Here is a 21,109-nt window from a genome sequence, read left to right on the forward strand (position 1 = left end):
TAAAGCTCGTTTACAGGTAGAAAATAAAACAATGAAAACAAATTATTTATCATTAAAAAACATGCAAAGCTAAAGATTGTAGAAATTAAAACTCATTTGGCAGTAGACGATGACAAAAGTCATATTCAAGCATTAATTCTATTACAAGATATGACCTCAAAATCGGAACGATGAGATACATATATACGCTTTATAAAGCAAACTTACGGAATCCAGATGCGCATATTACAGAAATACAGTCGACATGTTTTCCAGACACCAAGTGTGTAACCACTTCCATAGATACGTCTTTCATGAACTGTGTGAAATAAAATTATATTACTGTCCTGTAATAAGAAAATATTGTCTTAAATTGTATTGACAACATTTACCAATTAAAACCAGGTTTAGTACTTACTAGTGATACAGCAATGCAATGAGTCAAAATGGGGTTTTGCGCGTTGGAAATCCCTGAATTTTTTTAAAACGAAACAAAAGATTAATTCATGTTGGTAACTTTAACGATTACTTACCTTTCACAAAACCTCCATTATAATCGTTATTTTATTTGTTTACAGATTTCTTAATAAGATTTTTACTTTCGTTTCGATATGACTGTTCAACATATCCAGAACATTGAATACATTTTAAATTACGCAGTATATATAAGTGATATTCAAAGCATGCTAATGTTATTCAAAGGAACAAAGCCTTTCTGTAGCAGAGGACGCAAACCTTGCATAGCAAGATTTTTACTTTCGTTTCGATATGACTGTTCAACATATCCAGAACATTGAATACATTTTAAATTACGCAGTATATATAAGTGATATTCAAAGCATGCTAATGTTATTCAAAGGAACAAAGCCTTTCTGTAGCAGAGGACGCAAAACTTGCATAGCACAGTCAGCTTTTCCTTGTATCCCTAGGACGCTGACCTAAGTCTGTGAAACAGTTTCAGATAAAGAGCAGGTCAAGGAACCATGAACTTGTAACCAACAAACGAACAAACTTGACTTGCATAATATCTGTGGTTGTGAATGACTGATGGTCAATTAAATGTAACTCGGGAACACTTACAGGACTGTCGTCGTTAACAAAATGTGTGATCGTAAGACGAAACCAGCATTCCTGACTGGTGATATTACACAACATTACTAAATATTGAACTCTACTCAGGATATTTAAAGAACAAACTCATATAAACAGTCATGCTTGAAATAGAAGCTTAAGTCAACATGTTTTAAGATAGAAGGTTTCGTCAACAGTCCAACTGTAAAGACAATTATTTTACGATAGATAAATGTGTATAGTGTGTAAGCCAAATAGAACCATCATGGTTTTCATATCGATAAACCGGTGATTGTTAAACAGTATATTTACATTTATTTCTAAAATTAATGTTACCCAATTTTCCATTTTTGAAGAATCATGTCTTGATAATATTTGTGAAATGCATTTTAACGCTATCTAGTTGCGTCCATTCGATTTTCGTTTCCCCTTAGCTGAGTTATATAACAAACATCTTTCATTGAGAACCTTGCTCAGGTAGTATGGATTGGCAGCAAAAAATACAGTGAAGATACTTATAATACCAATTTAAACTTAAAATGGGGGTGTACTAACTTTAATCTTTTTGGCAAAGAATATGATGTAGATTTACATAAAATTACTAAACTTAATTTTGACAAAAAACTTGCAAAGCTTAAATCGTTAACATCAGTGTGGCGCAAACGAATACTTACACCAATTAGCAGAATTACTGTTATAAAAACTTTATTGATATCTCAGTTCAATCATCTGTTTCTATCTCTTCCCAATCCTGATGACTTGTATATGAAAAAAATCAATACTTTATTTTATGATTATCTATGGAATGGTAAGCCTGATAAAATCAAAAGAGATGTTATAATTAAAAACTATTTGGAAGGGGGGGAGTGGGCTTAAAATGATACATATTTAATCATACATTACTGCTTTGAAAGTAACCTGGATCAGAAGGATATATAACCATTCTGGAAATTGGGGATTTTTTATAGATTCTTTTTTTGATAAGCAAAGATTAGCTAATATGGAAAAGAAAAGGTGAAAGAGTTGTCAAAACAATATGAAAACAAATTCTGGAAAGATGTCCTAAAAACGTGGTATAGCACTATTTTAGCAAGCAAAATTCATAAAACACATATAATAGAAAATCCAGTTTGGTTTAAAAGTGAAATAAAAACTGATAGAAAACATGTCTTCAATAGGGTTTGGTATAATAATGGGATTCATACTAATAATGACTTAATTAAAGATGATAAAACATTTTATAGTCTTGAAGAATTAAGAGAAAAATATAATATTCATACTAATTTCTTAACTTAGCAAAGTATTAAAATAGCTGTCTATCATTTTATCTTGAAGAACCAAAATGTATTCGACGTAGAAAAAAGAACTGTTTTACCTAGTATTCCCATTAACTTAAAAATTATTTTGAAAGACAAAAAGGGAGCTCGAGAAATTTACAAAACAATTAGTAAAAATTCTACTAGACCAAAATCTGAAATAAAATGGAACACTTCATTAAATTTGAGAGAAGATACATGGAACAACATTTATTCAGCTCCTTTTATCACAACATCCAACTCCAAACTTCAATGGCTGCAGTATAGTATTAATCATAGAAACCTTGTTACAAATACATTCTTATTCAAAATTGGAAAAACTGATAATAATCTATGTTCTTTTTGCAAACTTCATCCAGAAACTATTACCCATTTATTATGGGACTGTCATCTTCTGTCAAATATAATTGAAAATTTAAGAATTAACATTATAGCTAAAAATCTTGGTCTAAGATTTGATAAAAAAGAATTCATTTTAGGTAAAACTGTATATAAACACAATAAATTTGACATTGATAACCTGATACTACTTATTATAAAACATTACATATATAAGTCCAGATGTCTTGAACAACAACTTAATTTTGATAGTGTTAAAAGTCACATTAAAGTTGAGTTAAAAGCACACCAAATTCTTTTATCTAAATGTAAATTTAAAGATAAAACTCAAATAAGTGCACAAATCCAACAGTGGTTATATTTTTGAAGTTAATAGTTAGTATTCGAGTGATTTACTTTTGTCTAATATTTATTCTATTACTCTACCTTGGCACAAAAGTATGCCTTTGTCTTTTAACACATGTATTCTCCATGCATTATATCTTCTTTACATTATCAGAACCTAGACTCATCTTGTCTATTGTGCCTGTTGGTGTAATTAGTGTGCTATTCTTATGTTGTACAATATGTTTTTCTCCATTTGTTCCATGTCTTATGTAAATGTGTTTTGTTTTGAAAATGTGAAAATGAATAAAATATAAATTGAAAAAAAAAAAGATACAAAGGACTGTGTCATTATGGTAATATTATATCAGAAATAAAAAGGATACAAAAAAAAATTTTTAAAAAAATCTTTCATTGATTTTAAAATGCATCTGCAAGGACTCGAACCTGGGACCTCTGGCTTACTAGCCACTGGACTAGAATTTACCAGGTTTACATTATTTTGCCTTATAAGAACTTATAAAAGTTGTTTTCGAATAAGACGTCACGTTGTTCTTGCCACTCTGGTTGAAAGAATAAGTCCAGCCATGAAGCTTCGTGTTGATGATAATGATATGCACCAATACTTAATTTTTATTTACTTTTAAGTATAATAATGGACTTCACTTTCCCAAATAAATCAAATCAGTGCCAGTACATCCATCATAGTGGCTTGAAGTCAATATAAGGAAATCTAATAACGACAAAGATCGCAATGGTATCAAATTGCTGATTAAAGGTAAGTATTTACATGTTTCTGATAGAAGACAGACGGACGTACCAGAGTATAATTGACCATAACACACTCTTAGGGGAGTTTACTCTTTTACACTCTTAGGGGTGTTGACCTTGTGACACTCTAAGGGAAGTTGAACTTGTCACCCTTGGGCGTGTGTGTGTGGAGGGAGGGGGTTGACTCTAACACACTCTTAGGGGAGTTTACTCTTTCACACTCTTAGGGGAGTAGACCTTGTAACACTCTAAGGGAAGGTGACCTTGTCACTCTTGGTGTGTGTGGAGGGGGTTGACCTTGTCACTCTTGGGTGTGTGTGGAGGGGGTTGACCTTGTCACTCTTGGGTGTGTGTGGAGGGGGTTGACCTTGTCACTCTTGGGTGTGTGTGGAGAGGGGGGGGTGCCCCTAACACACTCTTAGGGGGGTTTACTCTTTCACACTCATAGGAAAGTTGAACCCTGTTACACTCTAAGGGGAGTTGACCTTGTCACTCTTGGATGTATGTGTTAGGTGGGGGGGGGTACACTCCACACTCTTAGTGGAGTTTACTCTTTCACACTCTTAGGGGGGAGTCAACCTTGTGACGCTTTAAGGGGTGTTGACCTTGTCACTCTTGAGTGTGTGTGTTGGGGGACCATAACACACTCTTAGGGGGGTTTACTCTTTCACAATCTTAGGCGAGCTGACCCTGTAACACTCTTTGGGAAGTCAACCCTTTTACTGTTTTTGGGAAGTCAACTCTGTTACACTCTCAGGGGAGTTGATACTGTCACAAGGGAAGCAACAAATCACTAAATCTGCTGACACAGACAACTTCTGTAAAACCATTACAAGTTAAATAATTTATTTAGTACATATTCAGCTTCACTACTCAAAATATCATCTTGGTATGCTGTATGTTAACATGTATGCTGGAGTACTTAAAGTACAGTACATATCAATCCGTCTAAACCTGTAGGAAAAGAAATGATCTTTGTCTGTCACTGCATTACCAGTTTTGAAATGCTAGCTTTTTAACTTAATGTGTCTCAAGGTGTGAATGAAAACTGATATCACTCTCATGTACTGATTGTTTCTAGGTGTGGTTGTAGACTAAGATCTCTCATGTATCATGTGTTTCTAAGTGTGGTTGTAGACTAAGATCTCTTGTGTATCATGTGTTTCTAGGTGTGGTGGTGGACTAAGATCTCTTGTGTATCATGTGTTTATAGGTGTGGTGGTAGACTAAGATCTCTTGTGTATTGTGTGTTTCTAGGTGTGGTTTTAGACAAAGATCTCTCGTGTATTTTGTGTTTCTAGGTGTGGTTGTAGACTAAGATCTCTCGAGTATTGTGTGTTTCTAGGTGAGGTGGTGGACTAAGATCTCTCATGTATTGTGTGTTTCTAGGTTTGGTTGTAGACTAAGATCTCTCATGTATTGTGTGTTTCTAGGTGTGGTGGTGGACAAAGATCTCTTATGTATTTTGTGTTTCTAGGTGTGGTTGTAGACTAAGATTTCTTGTGTTTTGTGTGTTTCTAGGTGTGGTGGTGGCCTAAGATCTCTCTTGTAATGTGTGTTTCTACGTGTGGTGGTGGTAGACTAAGATCTCTTGTGTATTGTGTGTTTCTAGGTGTGGTTGTAGACTAAGATCTCTTGTGTATTGTGTGTTTCTAGGTGTGGTTGTAGACTAAGATCTCTTGTGTATTGTGTGTTTCTAGGTGTGATTATAGACTAAGATCTCTCGTGTATTGTGTGTTTCTAGGTGTGGTTGTAGACTAAGATCTCTCGTGTATTGTGTGTTTCTAGGTGTGGTGGTGGACTAAGATCTCTTGTGTTTTGTGTGTTTCTAGGTGTGGTGGTGGACCAAGATCTCTTGTGTATTTTGTGTTTCTAGGTGTGGTGGTAGACTAAGATCTCTCGTGTATTGTGTGTTTCTAGGTGTGGTTGTAGACTAAGATCTCTTGTGTATTGTGTGTTTCTAGGTGTGGTGGTAGACTAAGATCTCTCGTGTATTGTGTGTTTCTAGGTCTGGTTGTAGACTAAGATCTCTTGTGTATTGTGTGTTTCTAGGTGTGATTATAGACTAAGATCTCTCGTGTATTGTGTGTTTCTAGGTGTGGTTGTAGACTAAGATCTCTCGTGTATTGTGTGTTTCTAGGTGTGGTTGTAGACTAAGATCTCTCGTGTATTGTGTGTTTCTAGGTGTGGTTGTAGACTAAGATTTCTTGTGTGTTGTGTGTTTCTAGGTGTGGTGGTGGACTAAGATCTCTTGTGTATTGTGTGTTTCTAGGTGTGGTGGTAGACTAAGATCTCTCGTGTATTGTGTGTTTCTAGGTGTGGTGGTGGTAGACTAAGATCTTTTGTGTATTGTGTGTTTCTAGGTGTGGTTGTAGACTAAGATTTCTTGTGTGTTGTGTGTTTCTAGGTGTGGTTGTAGACTAAGATCTCTCATGTATTGTGTGTTTCTAGGTGTGGTTGTAGACTAAGATCTCTTGTGTGTTGTGTGTTTCTAGGTGTGGTTGTAGACTAAGATCTCTCGTGTATTGTGTGTTTCTAGGTGTAGTGGTGGACAAAGATCTCTTGTGTATTATGTGTTTCTAGATCTGGTTGTAGACTAAGATTTCTTGTGTGTTGTGTGTTTCTAGGTGTGGTGGTGGACTAAGATCTCTTGTGTATTGTGTGTTTCTAGGTGTGGTTTTAGACTAAGATCTCTCGTGTATTTTGTGTTTCTAAGTGTGGTTGTAGACTAAGATCTCTCGTGTATCATGTGTTTCTAGGTGTGGTGGTGGACTAAGATCTCTTGTGTATTGTGTGTTTCTAGGTGTGGTGGTAGACTAAGATCTCTCGTGTATTGTGTGTTTCTAGGTGTGGTTGTAGACTAAGATCTCTCGTGTATTGTGTGTTTCTAGGTGTGGTTGTAGGCTAAGATCTCTCGTGTATTGTGTGTTTCTAGGTGTGGTGGTGGTAGACTAAGATCTTTTGTGTATTGTGTGTTTCTAGGTGTGGTTGTAGACTAAGATTTCTTGTGTGTTGTGTGTTTCTAGGTGTGGTTGTAGACTAAGATCTCTCATGTATTGTGTGTTTCTAGGTGTGGTGGTGGACTAAGATCTCTCGTGTATTGTGTGTTTCTAGGTGTGGTGGTAGACTAAGATCTCTCGTGTATTGTGTGTTTCTAGGTGTGGTTGTAGACTAAGATCTCTATGTATTGTGTGTTTCTAGGTGTGGTGGTGGTAGACTAAGATCTCTTGTGTATTGTGTGTTTCTAGGTGTGGTTGTAGACTAAGATCTCTTGTGTATTGTGTGTTTCTAGGTCTGGTTGTAGACTAAGATTTCTTGTGTGTTGTGTGTTTCTAGGTGTGGTGGTAGACTAAGATCTCTCATGTATTGTGTGTTTCTAGGTGTGTTGTCTAAGAGTGTGTGTGTTTCTAGGTGTGGTTGTAGACTAAGATCTCTATGTATTGTGTGTTTCTAGGTGTGGTGGTGGTAGACTAAGATCTCTCGTGTATTGTGTGTTTCTAGGTGTGGTGGTAGGAAAGAAGCCAATGGTTTCCGGTTTTTTCATTTAAATATGTTACTTAATGTGATTTTCTCTGAGAAAATATGTCTCAAGGTGTGCTGCTTCAAACTGGTGGTTGTCATCTAACATGTGGTTTTCTTCTAAAATGTCCATCTCTTGATTTGACGGCTGATTATATTCTGTGACATGCGTCTCCTGATTGAGAGTCTGTATGTGATCTGTGACATGTATCTCCTGACTGAGAGTCTGTATGTGATCTGTGACATGTGTCTCCTGACTGAGAGTCTGTATGTGATCTGTGACATGTGTTTCCTGATTGAGAGTCTGTATGTGATCTGTGACACGTGTCTTCTGGTTTATTGGCTGATTGTCCTCTGTGACACCTGTCTCAAGGTATGATGCCTCCAGTGGATGGGTGTCCTCTGTATCAAAATTAATGTCTCCTGTCACTTGCATTCTTTCTTTCGGCCTACAAGCCTTTTCTTGTCTATGATATGTCTCAAAGTACTCCAGGAGACTATCAACTGTAAAATGAGTTGTTAGGGATGGAGAAGTGTTGTCCTCTATATGTGTCTCAATGTCACTTGATTCATTAGTCTCAATAAGAGGAACCAGTAACTGATGGCTTTCCCCTCTAACATATATATCCAGAATTGGTGCTAATGTTGACTGGTTTGTCCCTGTCTCATATTTCTCAACATGTGTTGTAACCATTGACAAACCTTGTGTCTTAAGGTGTGGCACCAAAAGTGACATGCTCTCTACTGTAGGATGTGTCTCTAGGTTTGGTTCTACAAGTGCTAGGCACTCTGTTGTAGGATGTGTCTCTTGGTTTGGTTCTACAAGTGCTAGGCTCTCTGTTGTAGGATGTGTCTCTTGGTTTGGTTCTACAAGTACTGGGCTCTCTGTTGTAGGATGTGTCTCTAGGTTTGGTTCTACAAGTACTGGGCTCTCTGTTGTAGGATGTGTCTCTAGGTTTGGTTCTACAAGTACTGGGCTCTCTGTTGTAGGATGTGTGTCGAGGTGTGGTTTCACAAGAGCGGGACTCACAATTGAAGGATGTGTCTTGAGGAGTGATTCTACAAGTACTAGGCTTTCGATTGTAGGATCTGTGTCAGGGTGTGGATCCTCAAGTGCCGGGCTCTCTATAGTAGGATGTGTCATGAGGTGTGGTGCCATACTTGTTCGGCTGTAGCTTCTTGCACACGTCTCAGATTGTGATGGTTGGCTGTCGTCTCTATGGGTGGTGTCAAGTTGTGGTGAAACACGCTCTACTGTCACATCTGTTTTGAAGGATATTAAATTATCCCTTGTGCTATGAATGTTTAGATGAAACTGAAGATTTTCAGGTTTTCTAAATCTCTTTCCACAAATTTCACACTTAGATATTGCTGATGACTCAGGTTTGGAAATCTTTGAAATTTCTCCATTATGTTGTCTTAAATGTGCCTGGAGGTATCTTGGTTGACTAAATCCATCTCCACAGACATCACACTTGAACTGTCTTTCGCCATTGTGTATTTTTAAGTGTTCCTTAAGTTTATCAGCACCTGTAAAACTTTCATTACAAATTCCACACACTTTCTTCTCCCAATGTGTCTTACAGTGTCTCTTTAGACTTTGGGCCATGCCGTATCCCTTTCCGCAGATGTTGCACTTAAATGGCTTCACTCCTGTATGTAAACTTTTATGGGCCTCTAAGTTCATTGCTGAAATGAAGCCTCGGTTACAAATTTCACATTTGTACAGTTTTTCTCCTGTGTGAGTCCTTTTATGGATGATTAGATTCCGTGACACAGAATAAGTTTTTCCACATATATCACACCCGTATGGCTTTTCTCCAGTATGTGACCTCGAGTGTCTGTGTAGGTCAGTAGATCTAGCATAAGTCTTACCACACACATCACATTTGAATGGTTTCTCTCCAGTATGGGTTCGGAGATGTGGCGTCATGTAGCTGGCCTGCTTAAATGCCATGCCACATATGTGACATTTGAATGGCTTCTCTCCCGTATGTGTTCTAGTATGATTGTGTAAATCATTGGTACGAGAGAATAATTTTCCACATATATCACATTTGTATGCCTTCTTTCCATTATCTGTCCTCTCATAATCTAACATACAAGAACGTTTTAGATGTAGGACCCCTGATGTCATGCTATAACTGTGTCACTTAGTAACAAATTATCTCCATTTTGAATGACGATAAAGGACTCCACCTAGCTGATATGGAAAATCTGTACATTATTCTCCGTCAAGAATGGTCTCAAACAAACTATCAATTCCTTTCTTTCTTCACCAAGTTTACTTCCTCGGAGTCCTCTTTCATGTATCCTTCATAGATAACATTCTCAATACATTCTGTATTTAATTCCTTCTACAACAAGAGTCCATGCATAAATATTGCTATCTCTGAAGACAGGCTGATACCATCATCAGGTTCTGAACAGCTAATTCTTCTAACCAAGTCACACACCTGAAATATACCATGAAAAAAGACTGAGACTAAGACCACACCAATATTGGGAACTTTACAGTCTCTAGACTCTCTACGGCTTCACTACAGGGAAATTCTCACCAGCCAGTAAAGTGTTCTATGTACTCTCTTTTTCTAAATACGCATGTATATAATTCTTACTTGTACTTCGTATATATAACTGCTACATTGAGAGATTGAAGACTTAAGGGAGATAACTCTAGCAGAACCACAAAATTGTTTCTCTCACTGTCTTGAAAAGACCTGTTTTAACAAGAGACCCCGGAAGGATCTTTGCATCAATTGTTGTTTGATCTTTATTTGTTCTTTATAAGTTTGATCTTGTCCCTTCTTTTCTCTTTTTTCTCTGTTAATGCTTCTAAACACATAAAATTTGAAATTCCTCTTTACAAATAGCAATAATTTAAAGTCAAATCTAAGATGGTCGCCAATCTGCCAATTAATTTTTCTGATCAGTCCTAAAATTAGACAGGCACAAAGTCCAAGGGAAACCTACAGTAGAAATTTGTGAAAGATTTATTCAGTACTTCTGAAGAAATAGCATTAACAAAATGATGTCGAAATTCAAAAAGGATGCTGTCAACACAGCCGTTTCATTCTTCATATCAATCCCAAAATTACCAGGTAAAAACTAGTGATGAAAGAGCACCTACACAATAAAAAAAAAATCCATCCAGGACTTGACAAGAAACATTGATAACAAGAATTGTTTATAGACGGACAAACAGATCACAGATGCAAGGCAATTTGAATAGCCAACCATCTAATGATGGTACATGGGCTAACCATTTTAGACTTCCTCACCTGTCACACCTGGACATGTACACGTCTAAAGACAACACCATATAAGGACAGACAAAGACAATACCCAACAGGTAACACACCAAATAAGGACATACACGTAAATGCACGGACAGTAACGAATACAAATTAAACAGGACGTTAACAGACACTTACTCCAATTTATCCTGTGACACTTGGTATCATTGAAAAATTCAAGGTAAGATATACTTCAATATACCAAATTCAAATTTATTTTATCATGTTCCATGACTCCATTGGTCAAGTACTGCTTCCAGATTGATAAAAAGTAGATATTGTAAAGCTTACATAATTGGGAATGGGGTTTATCTATTTCTAATAACACATGATTTGGTAGAGCAGAGTACAGATATCATCCACCATCACCATAAGTATTCTAATACTTTTAGGCTGGAGAATACAAATTAATTCTAGTCATTTATGTACCAAGCTGTTTCGGTTTAAAAACTTAATTAAGTACATAAATAAAAACATTCTTAAAAGTAACGAAACAACTTATTTTGGAAGTACCTAAACAACCTGGAAGTGAGACGACGCCCCCATACAAATGATACCTGGTCAGGTTTTCTTCATATCCAGTAACAAAGATTTCAGTAGACTTATATAGAATCTCTTATCTATATGTGTTCAAGAGCAGTTTATCTCCGTCAACAGCTGATATTCTGTCACAAAATCTGACTCGTGGCCAAGCCAGTGAGATATTATAGACTGTCAATTTTAGTCATGTTCTGTCAGTTTCTGTCCGATCTTGTTAAGCATCTGACACAGCTATCCTCCGAACGAAGACAGACCCATTGCCGAAGTTTCTTTTTTTTCTCTTACACCAGACGTTAGTAGCCTTTTTTAAGAACATATATACTGGTTGACTTATAAGCCAAAATATAATACTGGGTTACGATTAATCCCTTTTTGGATTCCTCATTGGGACTCAATTGTATCTGACGTTTGATATGAATGAGCCCCAAGGAGGAATCCCAAAAGCGAAAAAATTAGGTTAAGATGAGCCAGGTCCTGGAACTTCCGACGAGTTGTTCCCGAACTAAATTTCGGACAAAAAAATCAAAGAGTATGGCAGAGTAGCAGACTACATAATGATTTCTAAACTTCCCTTAATAAGTTAATGCAAAATGGTGTGTAATTTGTGTGATACCTTTTGGGGTTTAAATGACATGTTAACCTCATGTAGGCTGGTATTCCTGACGAAACCGTCTTGTTCACTGATGAAATCGTCCGAGATGATCCGAATGGATTATTGTTAGGGGTAGCACTAAAGTGCGGCACATCATGTCCTGCTATGACATTTAGTAATACTGATGACCGAATGATCTATAAATTATATGATAGAACCTAGTATTTTAAATTTTACTTTCAATGTATTTAAGTGTTATTTACAAGGGATTTCCTTCAGAAACTTTGACAATTGCAGATGAAAATGTCCCTACTGATTCACATGACAATGACACACCTGTCTGTCAAATTGTAAAATTTAAGTTTGTTGTGATACATAACTAGTTGCAGAAGCTCCATCATCTATTTTGCACACTCGTTTTTGCTTACAAAAAGTATGTAAAATACGTAATACAGTAAGAGTTTATCATCAAATTAGGGGTGATGAACTGATTATAAATATCCCATTGTAATTTGTAAAGCTGAAAAACGGACCGGTCTGCTGACGTTATGGTATCCTTGAATAAAACACTTTCCACGATTGCTCTGAACGTCATATAACGGATCTCCTGCATTCTGTTTAGTGAAGTAGCAACCACCGACTACAACACCATAGATCTACAAATTAAAATGTTTAGATTGGTGCCAAGATTTCGATCGCTAAAGAGAAGGTGTTCTACAGTAATGTCGTTATACCAGTCCAGGGATTGAAGCGTTGCATGACGGGATCGATCAAAGTTTTCATAATGTAAGAAAAGAGTGAAAATACGACTATGTCTAACTGACGATTATCCAATGACACCTTGGTTTTTCTTTGATCTTTTACTGGCGATAAATCCATACCATGCGATATTTCAGATATCACATATGTGATATCTAAAATATCGCATGGTTCTCTCTGATTGGTCCACACCTCATTAGGGAGGTGGTGCCCATTTCCAAGTGGGCGAGACAGATAAACAAAGACATAGGAATGATTTCGAACAAATCTTTAATACATAAAAAAAAAAACAATATAAAAAACAAGAGAGATTTTGTTAAATTGATATTCGTCGTTTTGACGTTAGTTAACACATTCAAACAGTTCTGTAAAAAAAGTACAACGCGTTACTTACGCGAGAATAAAGATCAGCATGTGAACACTGTTAGCACCTACATTGAACAAAAGTTCACATTGCAGTTCCGTATGAATTAAACATATTTTATTGTAAATTATTTACAAAAGGATCGGGCACAAGTTATTTCAACTTATAGTTGCCCTTTTATCAATACATTACAAAACAAAAACATCACAATATCAAGTCATCAATAATTTACATAAATATTGGCTAAATATATTTTTAAAGAGAGAGAGAGAGAGAGAGAGAGAGAGAGGTGGGTGGTAGTGGGGTGGGGTAGGGGTTAGAAGGGATGACGTCATTGGAAGTAAAATTATAAAACCTGTTGCTACTTTTTATAAAATGTTGGACGCATACCTGTTGTTGCCTTTGATGTAAATAATTTTTCAACCAGGCCAACAACTCTCCTTCTAAGTTTTGATTTTATTTTTGATTCTCTACATTTTTATGGTTTCGGGCCGTCATTTATTCAATGGATCAGAACTTTTCACAAAAATACAAATTGTTGTATTATGAACAATGGTCATTGTTCAGAATTCTTTGAAGTTCAGCGCGGTGTGAGACAGGGTGACCCTTTGAGTCCATATATATTTATACTATGTGTAGAAATATTAAGTTCAGCCTTAAAAATTAATCCAAATATAAATGGAATTACATGTACTATAAATAACTCAGAATATTTAATCAATCAGTTTGCAGATGATACATCCTTTACTTTAAGTGATAACTCATTGTCCTTAGAAACCACACTTAATATTTTGGAAGATTTTGGAAAAGTATCAGGACTTAAAATAAATTTTGACAAAACCCAGGCAATATGGATTGGGGCTAGACGGGGTTGTGGGTTGGAACTTCTACCTGAAAGAAATTTGTTATGGAACCATCAAAGTATTTTTTAAACTTTTGGGAATTACTTACAATTTCCAAAAAGAGAACATTTTTGAAGATAATTACTATGAAAGATTGAGAGCAGTGCAAAAATTACTAAAAGATTGGTCATTTAGAAATTTATCCTACATAGGAAAAATTATTATTATAAAAACATTAGCCTTACCTATTTTTATTCAGACATTAACTGTCCTTGCTGACCCTCCTTTACATATAATTAAGGAATTACAAAAATGTTTCTTAACCTTTCTATGGGAGGGAAATCCAGATAAAATAAAGAGAAATATTATGTACAGTGATTATAAAAATGGGGGGTTGCGTTTTCCACATATTTTGACTTTTTGTCACTCACTTAAGATGTCTTGGATCAAAATAATTTTTGATACCTCAAACCACTCAGCTTGGAAAACATTACTTATAGATAAACTAGAATTGGTTGGAGGTGTAAATATTTTTAAAATGACAAGGTTAGGATTAACTGAGATATCAAAAATGTTTAATACTTTTTGGAGTGAAGTATTTACAGCTTGGGCCTCAGTACAGGAAGATGTATCACAGCTTATCTTTTTCAATTATTTTATCAAAAGAGGTAACAAATGGTTCTTTTATAAACAGTGGTGTAAAAATGATATATTTTTTGTTTCAGACTTATTAGAAAATTATCGTTTTATGCCATATGATATATTTAAAAACAAATATAACATTAATGTTAACCTGATAGATTACTATGGTGTGATTAATGCCATTCCAAGGAACTGGGAAGTAATTCTGCAGAATGTAAATGTTCAAGTACTTATGGTAAATGTTCAATATAGGTTAATTGATTACCAAAATACACATGACAAAGTCACAAAGTACTTCTATCAAATTTTTATTAAATCTGTTTCTGAGAAACCTACAAATAGTCAAAGAAAATGGCAAGAAAATTTTAATACTGACATTGGTGAAGACACTTGGGAGTTAATTTATTTAATATCAAGGTAGATAACTGATGATACAAAACTTCTAACTTTTCAGTATAAAATATTACATTGGATATTGTATACAAATACAAAGTTAATGAAATGTAAACTTGCAGAAACCGAAAGATGCACATTCTGTACAAATGAAAGAGAAACGATTATACACCTATTTTGGGAATGTAATGTTGTTAAAACACTTTGGTTTTGGTTAATAGAATTATTAGAAAACAAACACCAATTGTCTTTACCTAGGAATTCAGAAGTCTTTGTTCTTGGTGTAGTAGAAATAGAACACAGATATGAAATCAATTTTTTAATGCTTCTTATAAAATACTTTATATTTTTGTGTAATTTAAAATATAAAACTGTAACTATTTCTGAATGCAAGAATTATATTTCTCAATATGAAAAAATAGAGGACATTGGGTTATATAGATACAGCCTTAGAAAACAAGAAATTATTCAAAACAAATGGATCTTTATTAATCAGTTAATAAATTAGTGAATTATCGTATTCCAACGTATTGTTAACACAGTGTCAACAAGTATGTACTTTTTTGTTTTCATATGCACTGTAATATTTTATATGCATTAATTTTAGATACAAGTACAATGTATGACGTGTAGTTATGCATGTGATGTGATTGATGTATGTGACTATTGATAAAAACCTGAATAAAAAAAATATTATAAAACCTGTTGCTACTTTTTATAAAATGTTGGACTCGTAAAAAAATTCAGAGTTTCAGGGGACAGTTGATCATTTCCATTAAGGAGCAGATCCAAGTCACAGTGAACTTGTAAATTCATATCATTTAAGCGTTGGAAAAGGACATTTCTGTGAACATTATAACGACGGCATTCGAAGAAAACGTGATAGGCATTTTCACACATATTTCCACATACACAACTATGGGTATCCACATGGTTCATCCGAAATAAGTCGTAATTAAGGGAACTGCAATTATGTCTAAGCTTAGCATGAATAATGTTTAGTTTACGGTTACCAATACCAAAGTAAGAAGGAGACAAAGGAAGATCGTCAGGTATTAATGACTTTTTGAATAATTAAGCGAGGCTGATGACCTGATAGAGCTATCAAGTATATTCCAACTCCGAAGAGTAGACGGCAAGAAAGAAGACATGGTAGTTGAAAGACGACAGAATGGGATTCTATAATTATTACTGTTTCTTGAGGGATAACGAACTTCATCTTGAACAGTAGAAGATAGTAAGGAAGATAGATATTCAGGAGTTTTGTTAGTATGCATTTTATATAAAAGATGAAGTTTCCTTCTCTTTCTTCTAGCAGTGATTCTAAACCAGTTTCAAAAGTTAAAGAATGAATATAAGCATAGGATGGCAGACCTGTGATAATTCTTGCTGCCTCACGTTGGGCCTTCTCTAGCATTTCAGATTCAGAAATTGAGCACCCGTCCCATAATTCACATGCGTCTTCTAATACAGGTAAAATAAACGTTCGATAAATTCTTAAAAGAGCATCTCTCTTTAACACAAATTTCAATTTTCTCAGAACATCAATTTTTTTCACAACAGAAGAATAGATCATTTGTATATGATCACCCCATTTGGCACTTGAGCTTAATGTTACGCCAAGGTGCCTATGATTATTTGTAAAATCTAAAATCCTACCATCAAATTCTAATTCTAATAATTCATCAATTTCGTTTCTATTAGAAATAAAGAGAACATCAGTTTTATCTGAATTAAAAGATACTAGCCATGATTTAGCCCATGCATTTAAAGATTTCAGATCATGGTTAAGAACAGTTTTAATTTCGTGACAGGAAGATGAAGAGTATTGAAGAGATTTGTCATCCGCGAAAAGACGAGAGGCTGAATCAAATACATCTGCAATATCATTAATATAAATAAGAAATAATAACGGACCTAGGATAGTACCTTGGGGAACCCCAGCATCAATACAACCCAATTTAGAGAGAGATTCATTAACGCATGCCTGTTGTTGCCTTTGATGTAAATAATTTTTCAACCAGGCCAACAACTCTCCTTCTAAACCATAGGATCTTAACTTAATACACAAACCCATATGCCAAACACGATCAAAAGCTTTTGACATGTCAAAAAAGACTATATATGTATCCTTTTTTTCTTCAAGAGATAAACAAATATTAGGATACATTTCAATAAACTGAAACACTGTAGAATGGCCAGGTAAAAAACCTGATTGATATTTATAGAACAAGGAATTTTCAATAAAATAATTGTGGATATGTTTGAATACAACACGTTCAAAAACTTGCCAACGGTAGAAAGGAGAGATATTGGACGATTATTTGATGGAGAATGTCTATCACCCTTTTTGAATAGTGGCATAACTTTTGCTAATTTCCATAATTTAGGATAAATACAAGCAGACAATGACATATTAAATAATAACTCAAGAGGTTTACAAACTGAATTACAGACATTCTTTACTAGTAACATATGATGACTGATTTCATCATGGCCCGAGGCTTTGCCAAGTTTCAATATTTCTAAGACATCTTTAATTTCGGTATAGTTCACTCTGATAGAATTAAATTTGTTATTAATTTTTGGGGCTATGATGGGATCTGGGACATTATCCTCATCAATACGACTTATACTACAAAAAATAATCATTAAGTATATCAGCTTTATCCTGATCACTCATAATTATTTCATCCGTCCTTGGATCTATAAGAGTTTAATTAATCTCCAGTATGCTTTTTGGTCGGACGAAGAATAGTTATCTATTAGCCCATGGACATTTTCATAAAATATTTGTCTGTAGTACTTCTTCATATTGTTGACCTTATTTCTCTGAGTTTTAAACTGATTGATATCATTTTGTGTTTTTGTCTTTCTAGCTGTTTATGTAAATTATCTCTTATTCGTATATTTTTTCTCAATTCTCTTGTCATCCATGGCTTATCATTTGGTCTGATTGTTACAACTTTCGAAAGTATTGATAATTCTGCAAATTTCATAAAAAAACTTTAGTAATGGTTTCACATGCAATATCGACTGATTGAGAATTTGTAAATGCTTCACTCCAGTCAAATTGATTTATAAGATCATTGAATTTACCAAAATCTGCTCGTTTATATAACCAAACTTTATATTTGTAAACTAATTTAAAAGAAAATGGAAGTTTAACACTAACCTTACAGCCATCATGATCACTGGTTGACCTATCAATATCTATCACATATGAGTCTATACAGGAAAGAGATTCACTTAAAAGAATTGGATCGAGTAAACTTGATCTCGTATAACCTACACGAGTGGGTTCTAATATAACATTTGACAAACTGAGGGAATTCATTATATCTACAAAAATACGCGTTGGTGCAGCAGTTAATAAATCTACATTGAAATCCCCTGTAATAATAACATTTGGTGACATGTAAAACGCATTATGAATAGCTGATCTAAAAACAGAATTTTCAGGTCTATAAATGGAGCCAACTATATAAGTGAAGTTACGAAAAGTGATTTGTAGCCAGATGGTTTCATCGCTGTTATATTCAAGGTCTGTTAATCTAGTTACTTTTAGTAAATTATTTACGTAAACAATAACGCCCCCACCAGCAAAATATCTATCGCGTCTAAAAGAAGAATGAAATCCCGGTATAAGTAGGAAACATTATCGTCTAGGTGACTTTCAGTAAAACATAAAACATCAAATTCACCAGCAAAATCTTCAATAAAATCTAGCTTATTTCTGGTACTTCTTACATTTAGATGAAATATTGAAAGCTCGTCAGAACCAGGGCCAGGATTCGATTCAACATCCATGCATATCAATATGAAAAACATCAGTATGATAAAGAAATGGAAATTCCTAACACAGGAAACGATAAAGATACTAACTAAATTGATTGATTTCATCAATCTGTGATAATTTATCATCTTAAAGGGAGATGTATAAAAACATGTATTCAAGATAGGATAACAATTTGAATTTTTATCAAGGACTATAGTGTTTTGATGTACACCAAACGTATCTCGAGGTCGCATAACGGTATATTGTAATGACTTTGGAGCTGGTTGTCTTCAATAGAAACGTATCAGCTGGCAGTGATCGGTCAGATTTTTTTTCCTGGAATTACTTCGCGTTTTGCCTGTGCCTTCAATTTTGCTATGATCCCATCGCATTATGATCTTCCAGAGTTAACGCCGTTCACTGTGATGCTTAACCTTAATGAAAATAAGTCTAAATTTATATAAAACGATATTTACATTAACCAATTTATCCGGTTTGCAAAATCAGTATAAATATCACATTAAAGCTCAGTTACACACTTCAATATTTATATCTCAATCTGGTGCTTAATTTCTCTTGCTCCGTCGCTGGCTAGTGAATCACTTCTATTCCGTATTTTTATTTTCTATTTATAAGGACAGGTACTATCCGAGAATTGGGATTGTTTTAAGAAGGAGAAAATGAAAGGCTGATATTGATCCTTACCCGAGTATAAAAGTGTCGATTCGTTCGTGAAGTACTTCTTCCAAGTGTGTCCCTCGACAACATCTATATAGTAAATACAATATAGCCATGATCGGGATCAGGATACCAATGGATACTCCAACGCTAATCCTGTAAAAATAATGCAACATACAATGGTCTTTCTGTATAAAACAAAAGTAAAAAAAAAAAAAAAAAAAACCTTCTAATACAAACTTATATAAGATACAGAAGAGCGAAACAATTAATCTGACTGTTTTATACAGTCGTTTCGTCCTTTTTGATTCGTCAGTGAAATCTATCAGGCGACTTAGGGAAATCCAGTGATCGAAAGAAATGTGAAAATTTGAATGTGGGAATGTACTAACCAAACTATTCATTAAATTTCATATGTTTTGAAATTTTTGGAGAATGTTACGTAAATGTGAATATTCCAAACCATGCCACTATTCGAATTACTTAGAGCCTGGCATGCAGGTTACGGCTAATCTCTGAAACTAGAAATCTATTTTGATATCATTGCGAGCTTACCAGCTGACTTTGTCGGCTCCATTCCCTTTGAAAATAGGATCTGGAAGTGTTGAAGGAGTTGTCCAATCCCTCGTTGTATGTGTAGTTACCTCTCTTGTTGAAAAAGGATAAGTGACTGAAATACGGCGTACAGTAGGAACAGGTCGAGTACTTGTCCTCGTAGTGGTTTTAATTCTGCGAAGCCGGTAAATAAAAACATCAATGACATAAACATAACATAAATAAGTGTTGACTAAATGGCACACGGATTGTGTGCGTGCTTAATACGTTTAAGAAGTGTAATATCAGTTATCTCCCTTGTTAGTGATATCTCTTAGAAAAAGATCAGATACGTGTGACACTAGCTGCTATAAAATACTGATATCTTTTATTCCGATGTCTATAGTGCTTATCTTCAAAAATTGATATCACTAATTCGAATAAGTGATATTAAATTTTCATGAATATCATCTATATCACTACATCAAACTATTGATAACTTTGCTTGAATTAATGACATCAATAAGCCTGGACATTTAGCGATATCACATTTTGTAAATAATTACCAAACGGCGCCCCATATTTTATAGCTTTATCGTTGGCTTTTACTCACACTGAAGCACAAGTACAGTTTTGAAGAAGGATTTCATCATGGCGGCACTTCCGTTTCCGGCATTCACATGGATCTAATCCGCAAACGTTCGATTCCGTGTTGCATCTACAGGGCATTCGAAAATCCCCAGCGCATGCATGCATCTCGTCAGAAGAAACGGTGCCTAAAAAGTGTGTTATGATTCACAATATTGTTTCAAATTTTCAAACGCACATACATGCTTTCTAAAAAATGGTAGGTATAGAGCAATAATTCAGCAACTAGGAAAAGTGGCAAATATGTAGATGTCATATTAAATAATTATTCACCTACACTAGATACGAAGATCGATAATGTTCCTTGTAACAAACAGTTCAGAGTGTGAGATTTGATATCAGATTTACCACATAAACCTTACAACAGGACAAAACGAATCGTTAACGATAAGCAATTTCAAGTATTTAACACATATTGTCAAATATTTTGCATACAAAACATAAAAACAATTGATATTTTGATATTTAACAACAGCGTATGTCAAAATGGTTTAATCAAAGGGCAATAACTCTGTAATTAAGAAGGCGCGTGCTCTGAATTTGGTATGACTGCACATGCTCTTAGTATGACCACTGTATACAAAAAGTTTCATAATCCTTATTTGACTGTGAGCAAAGTTATGCCCCGGACACGAAAGGGCGGACTAACGGACAGACAAGGTAGCGACTATATGCTCCATGAAAATTGTGCGTGTCAAAGTGATTTTGAAAAAATAATAATATA

General features: G+C 34.8%; 1 protein-coding gene across 1 annotated transcript; it reads right to left on the reverse strand.

The window, feature by feature from the left end:
• Positions 1 to 7,262: 7,262 nt before the first annotated feature.
• Positions 7,263 to 11,814, reverse strand: LOC132555561 (zinc finger protein 572-like). Its single transcript, XM_060219914.1, has 2 exons — positions 11,769 to 11,814; positions 7,263 to 9,775 (listed from the first exon to the last, which is right to left on the reverse strand). Exon 2 carries the CDS (start codon positions 9,454 to 9,456, stop codon positions 7,354 to 7,356), a length of 2,103 nt encoding a protein of 700 aa, XP_060075897.1. The 5' UTR covers positions 9,457 to 9,775; positions 11,769 to 11,814; the 3' UTR covers positions 7,263 to 7,353.
• Between the last annotated feature and the right edge of the window lie 9,295 nt (positions 11,815 to 21,109).

The sequence above is a fragment of the Ylistrum balloti genome, unplaced genomic scaffold, assembly GCF_031769215.1.
Source record: "Ylistrum balloti isolate Yb309-2 unplaced genomic scaffold, AGI_CSIRO_Ybal_v1 Utg369646, whole genome shotgun sequence".
NCBI classification, from domain to species: domain Eukaryota; kingdom Metazoa; phylum Mollusca; class Bivalvia; order Pectinida; family Pectinidae; genus Ylistrum; species Ylistrum balloti.

Coding starts and splice junctions, on each gene's coding strand:
- LOC132555561 (XM_060219914.1), bottom strand. CDS start 9,456: ATGACATCAGGGGTCCTACATCTAAAACGTTCTTGTATGTTAGATTAT.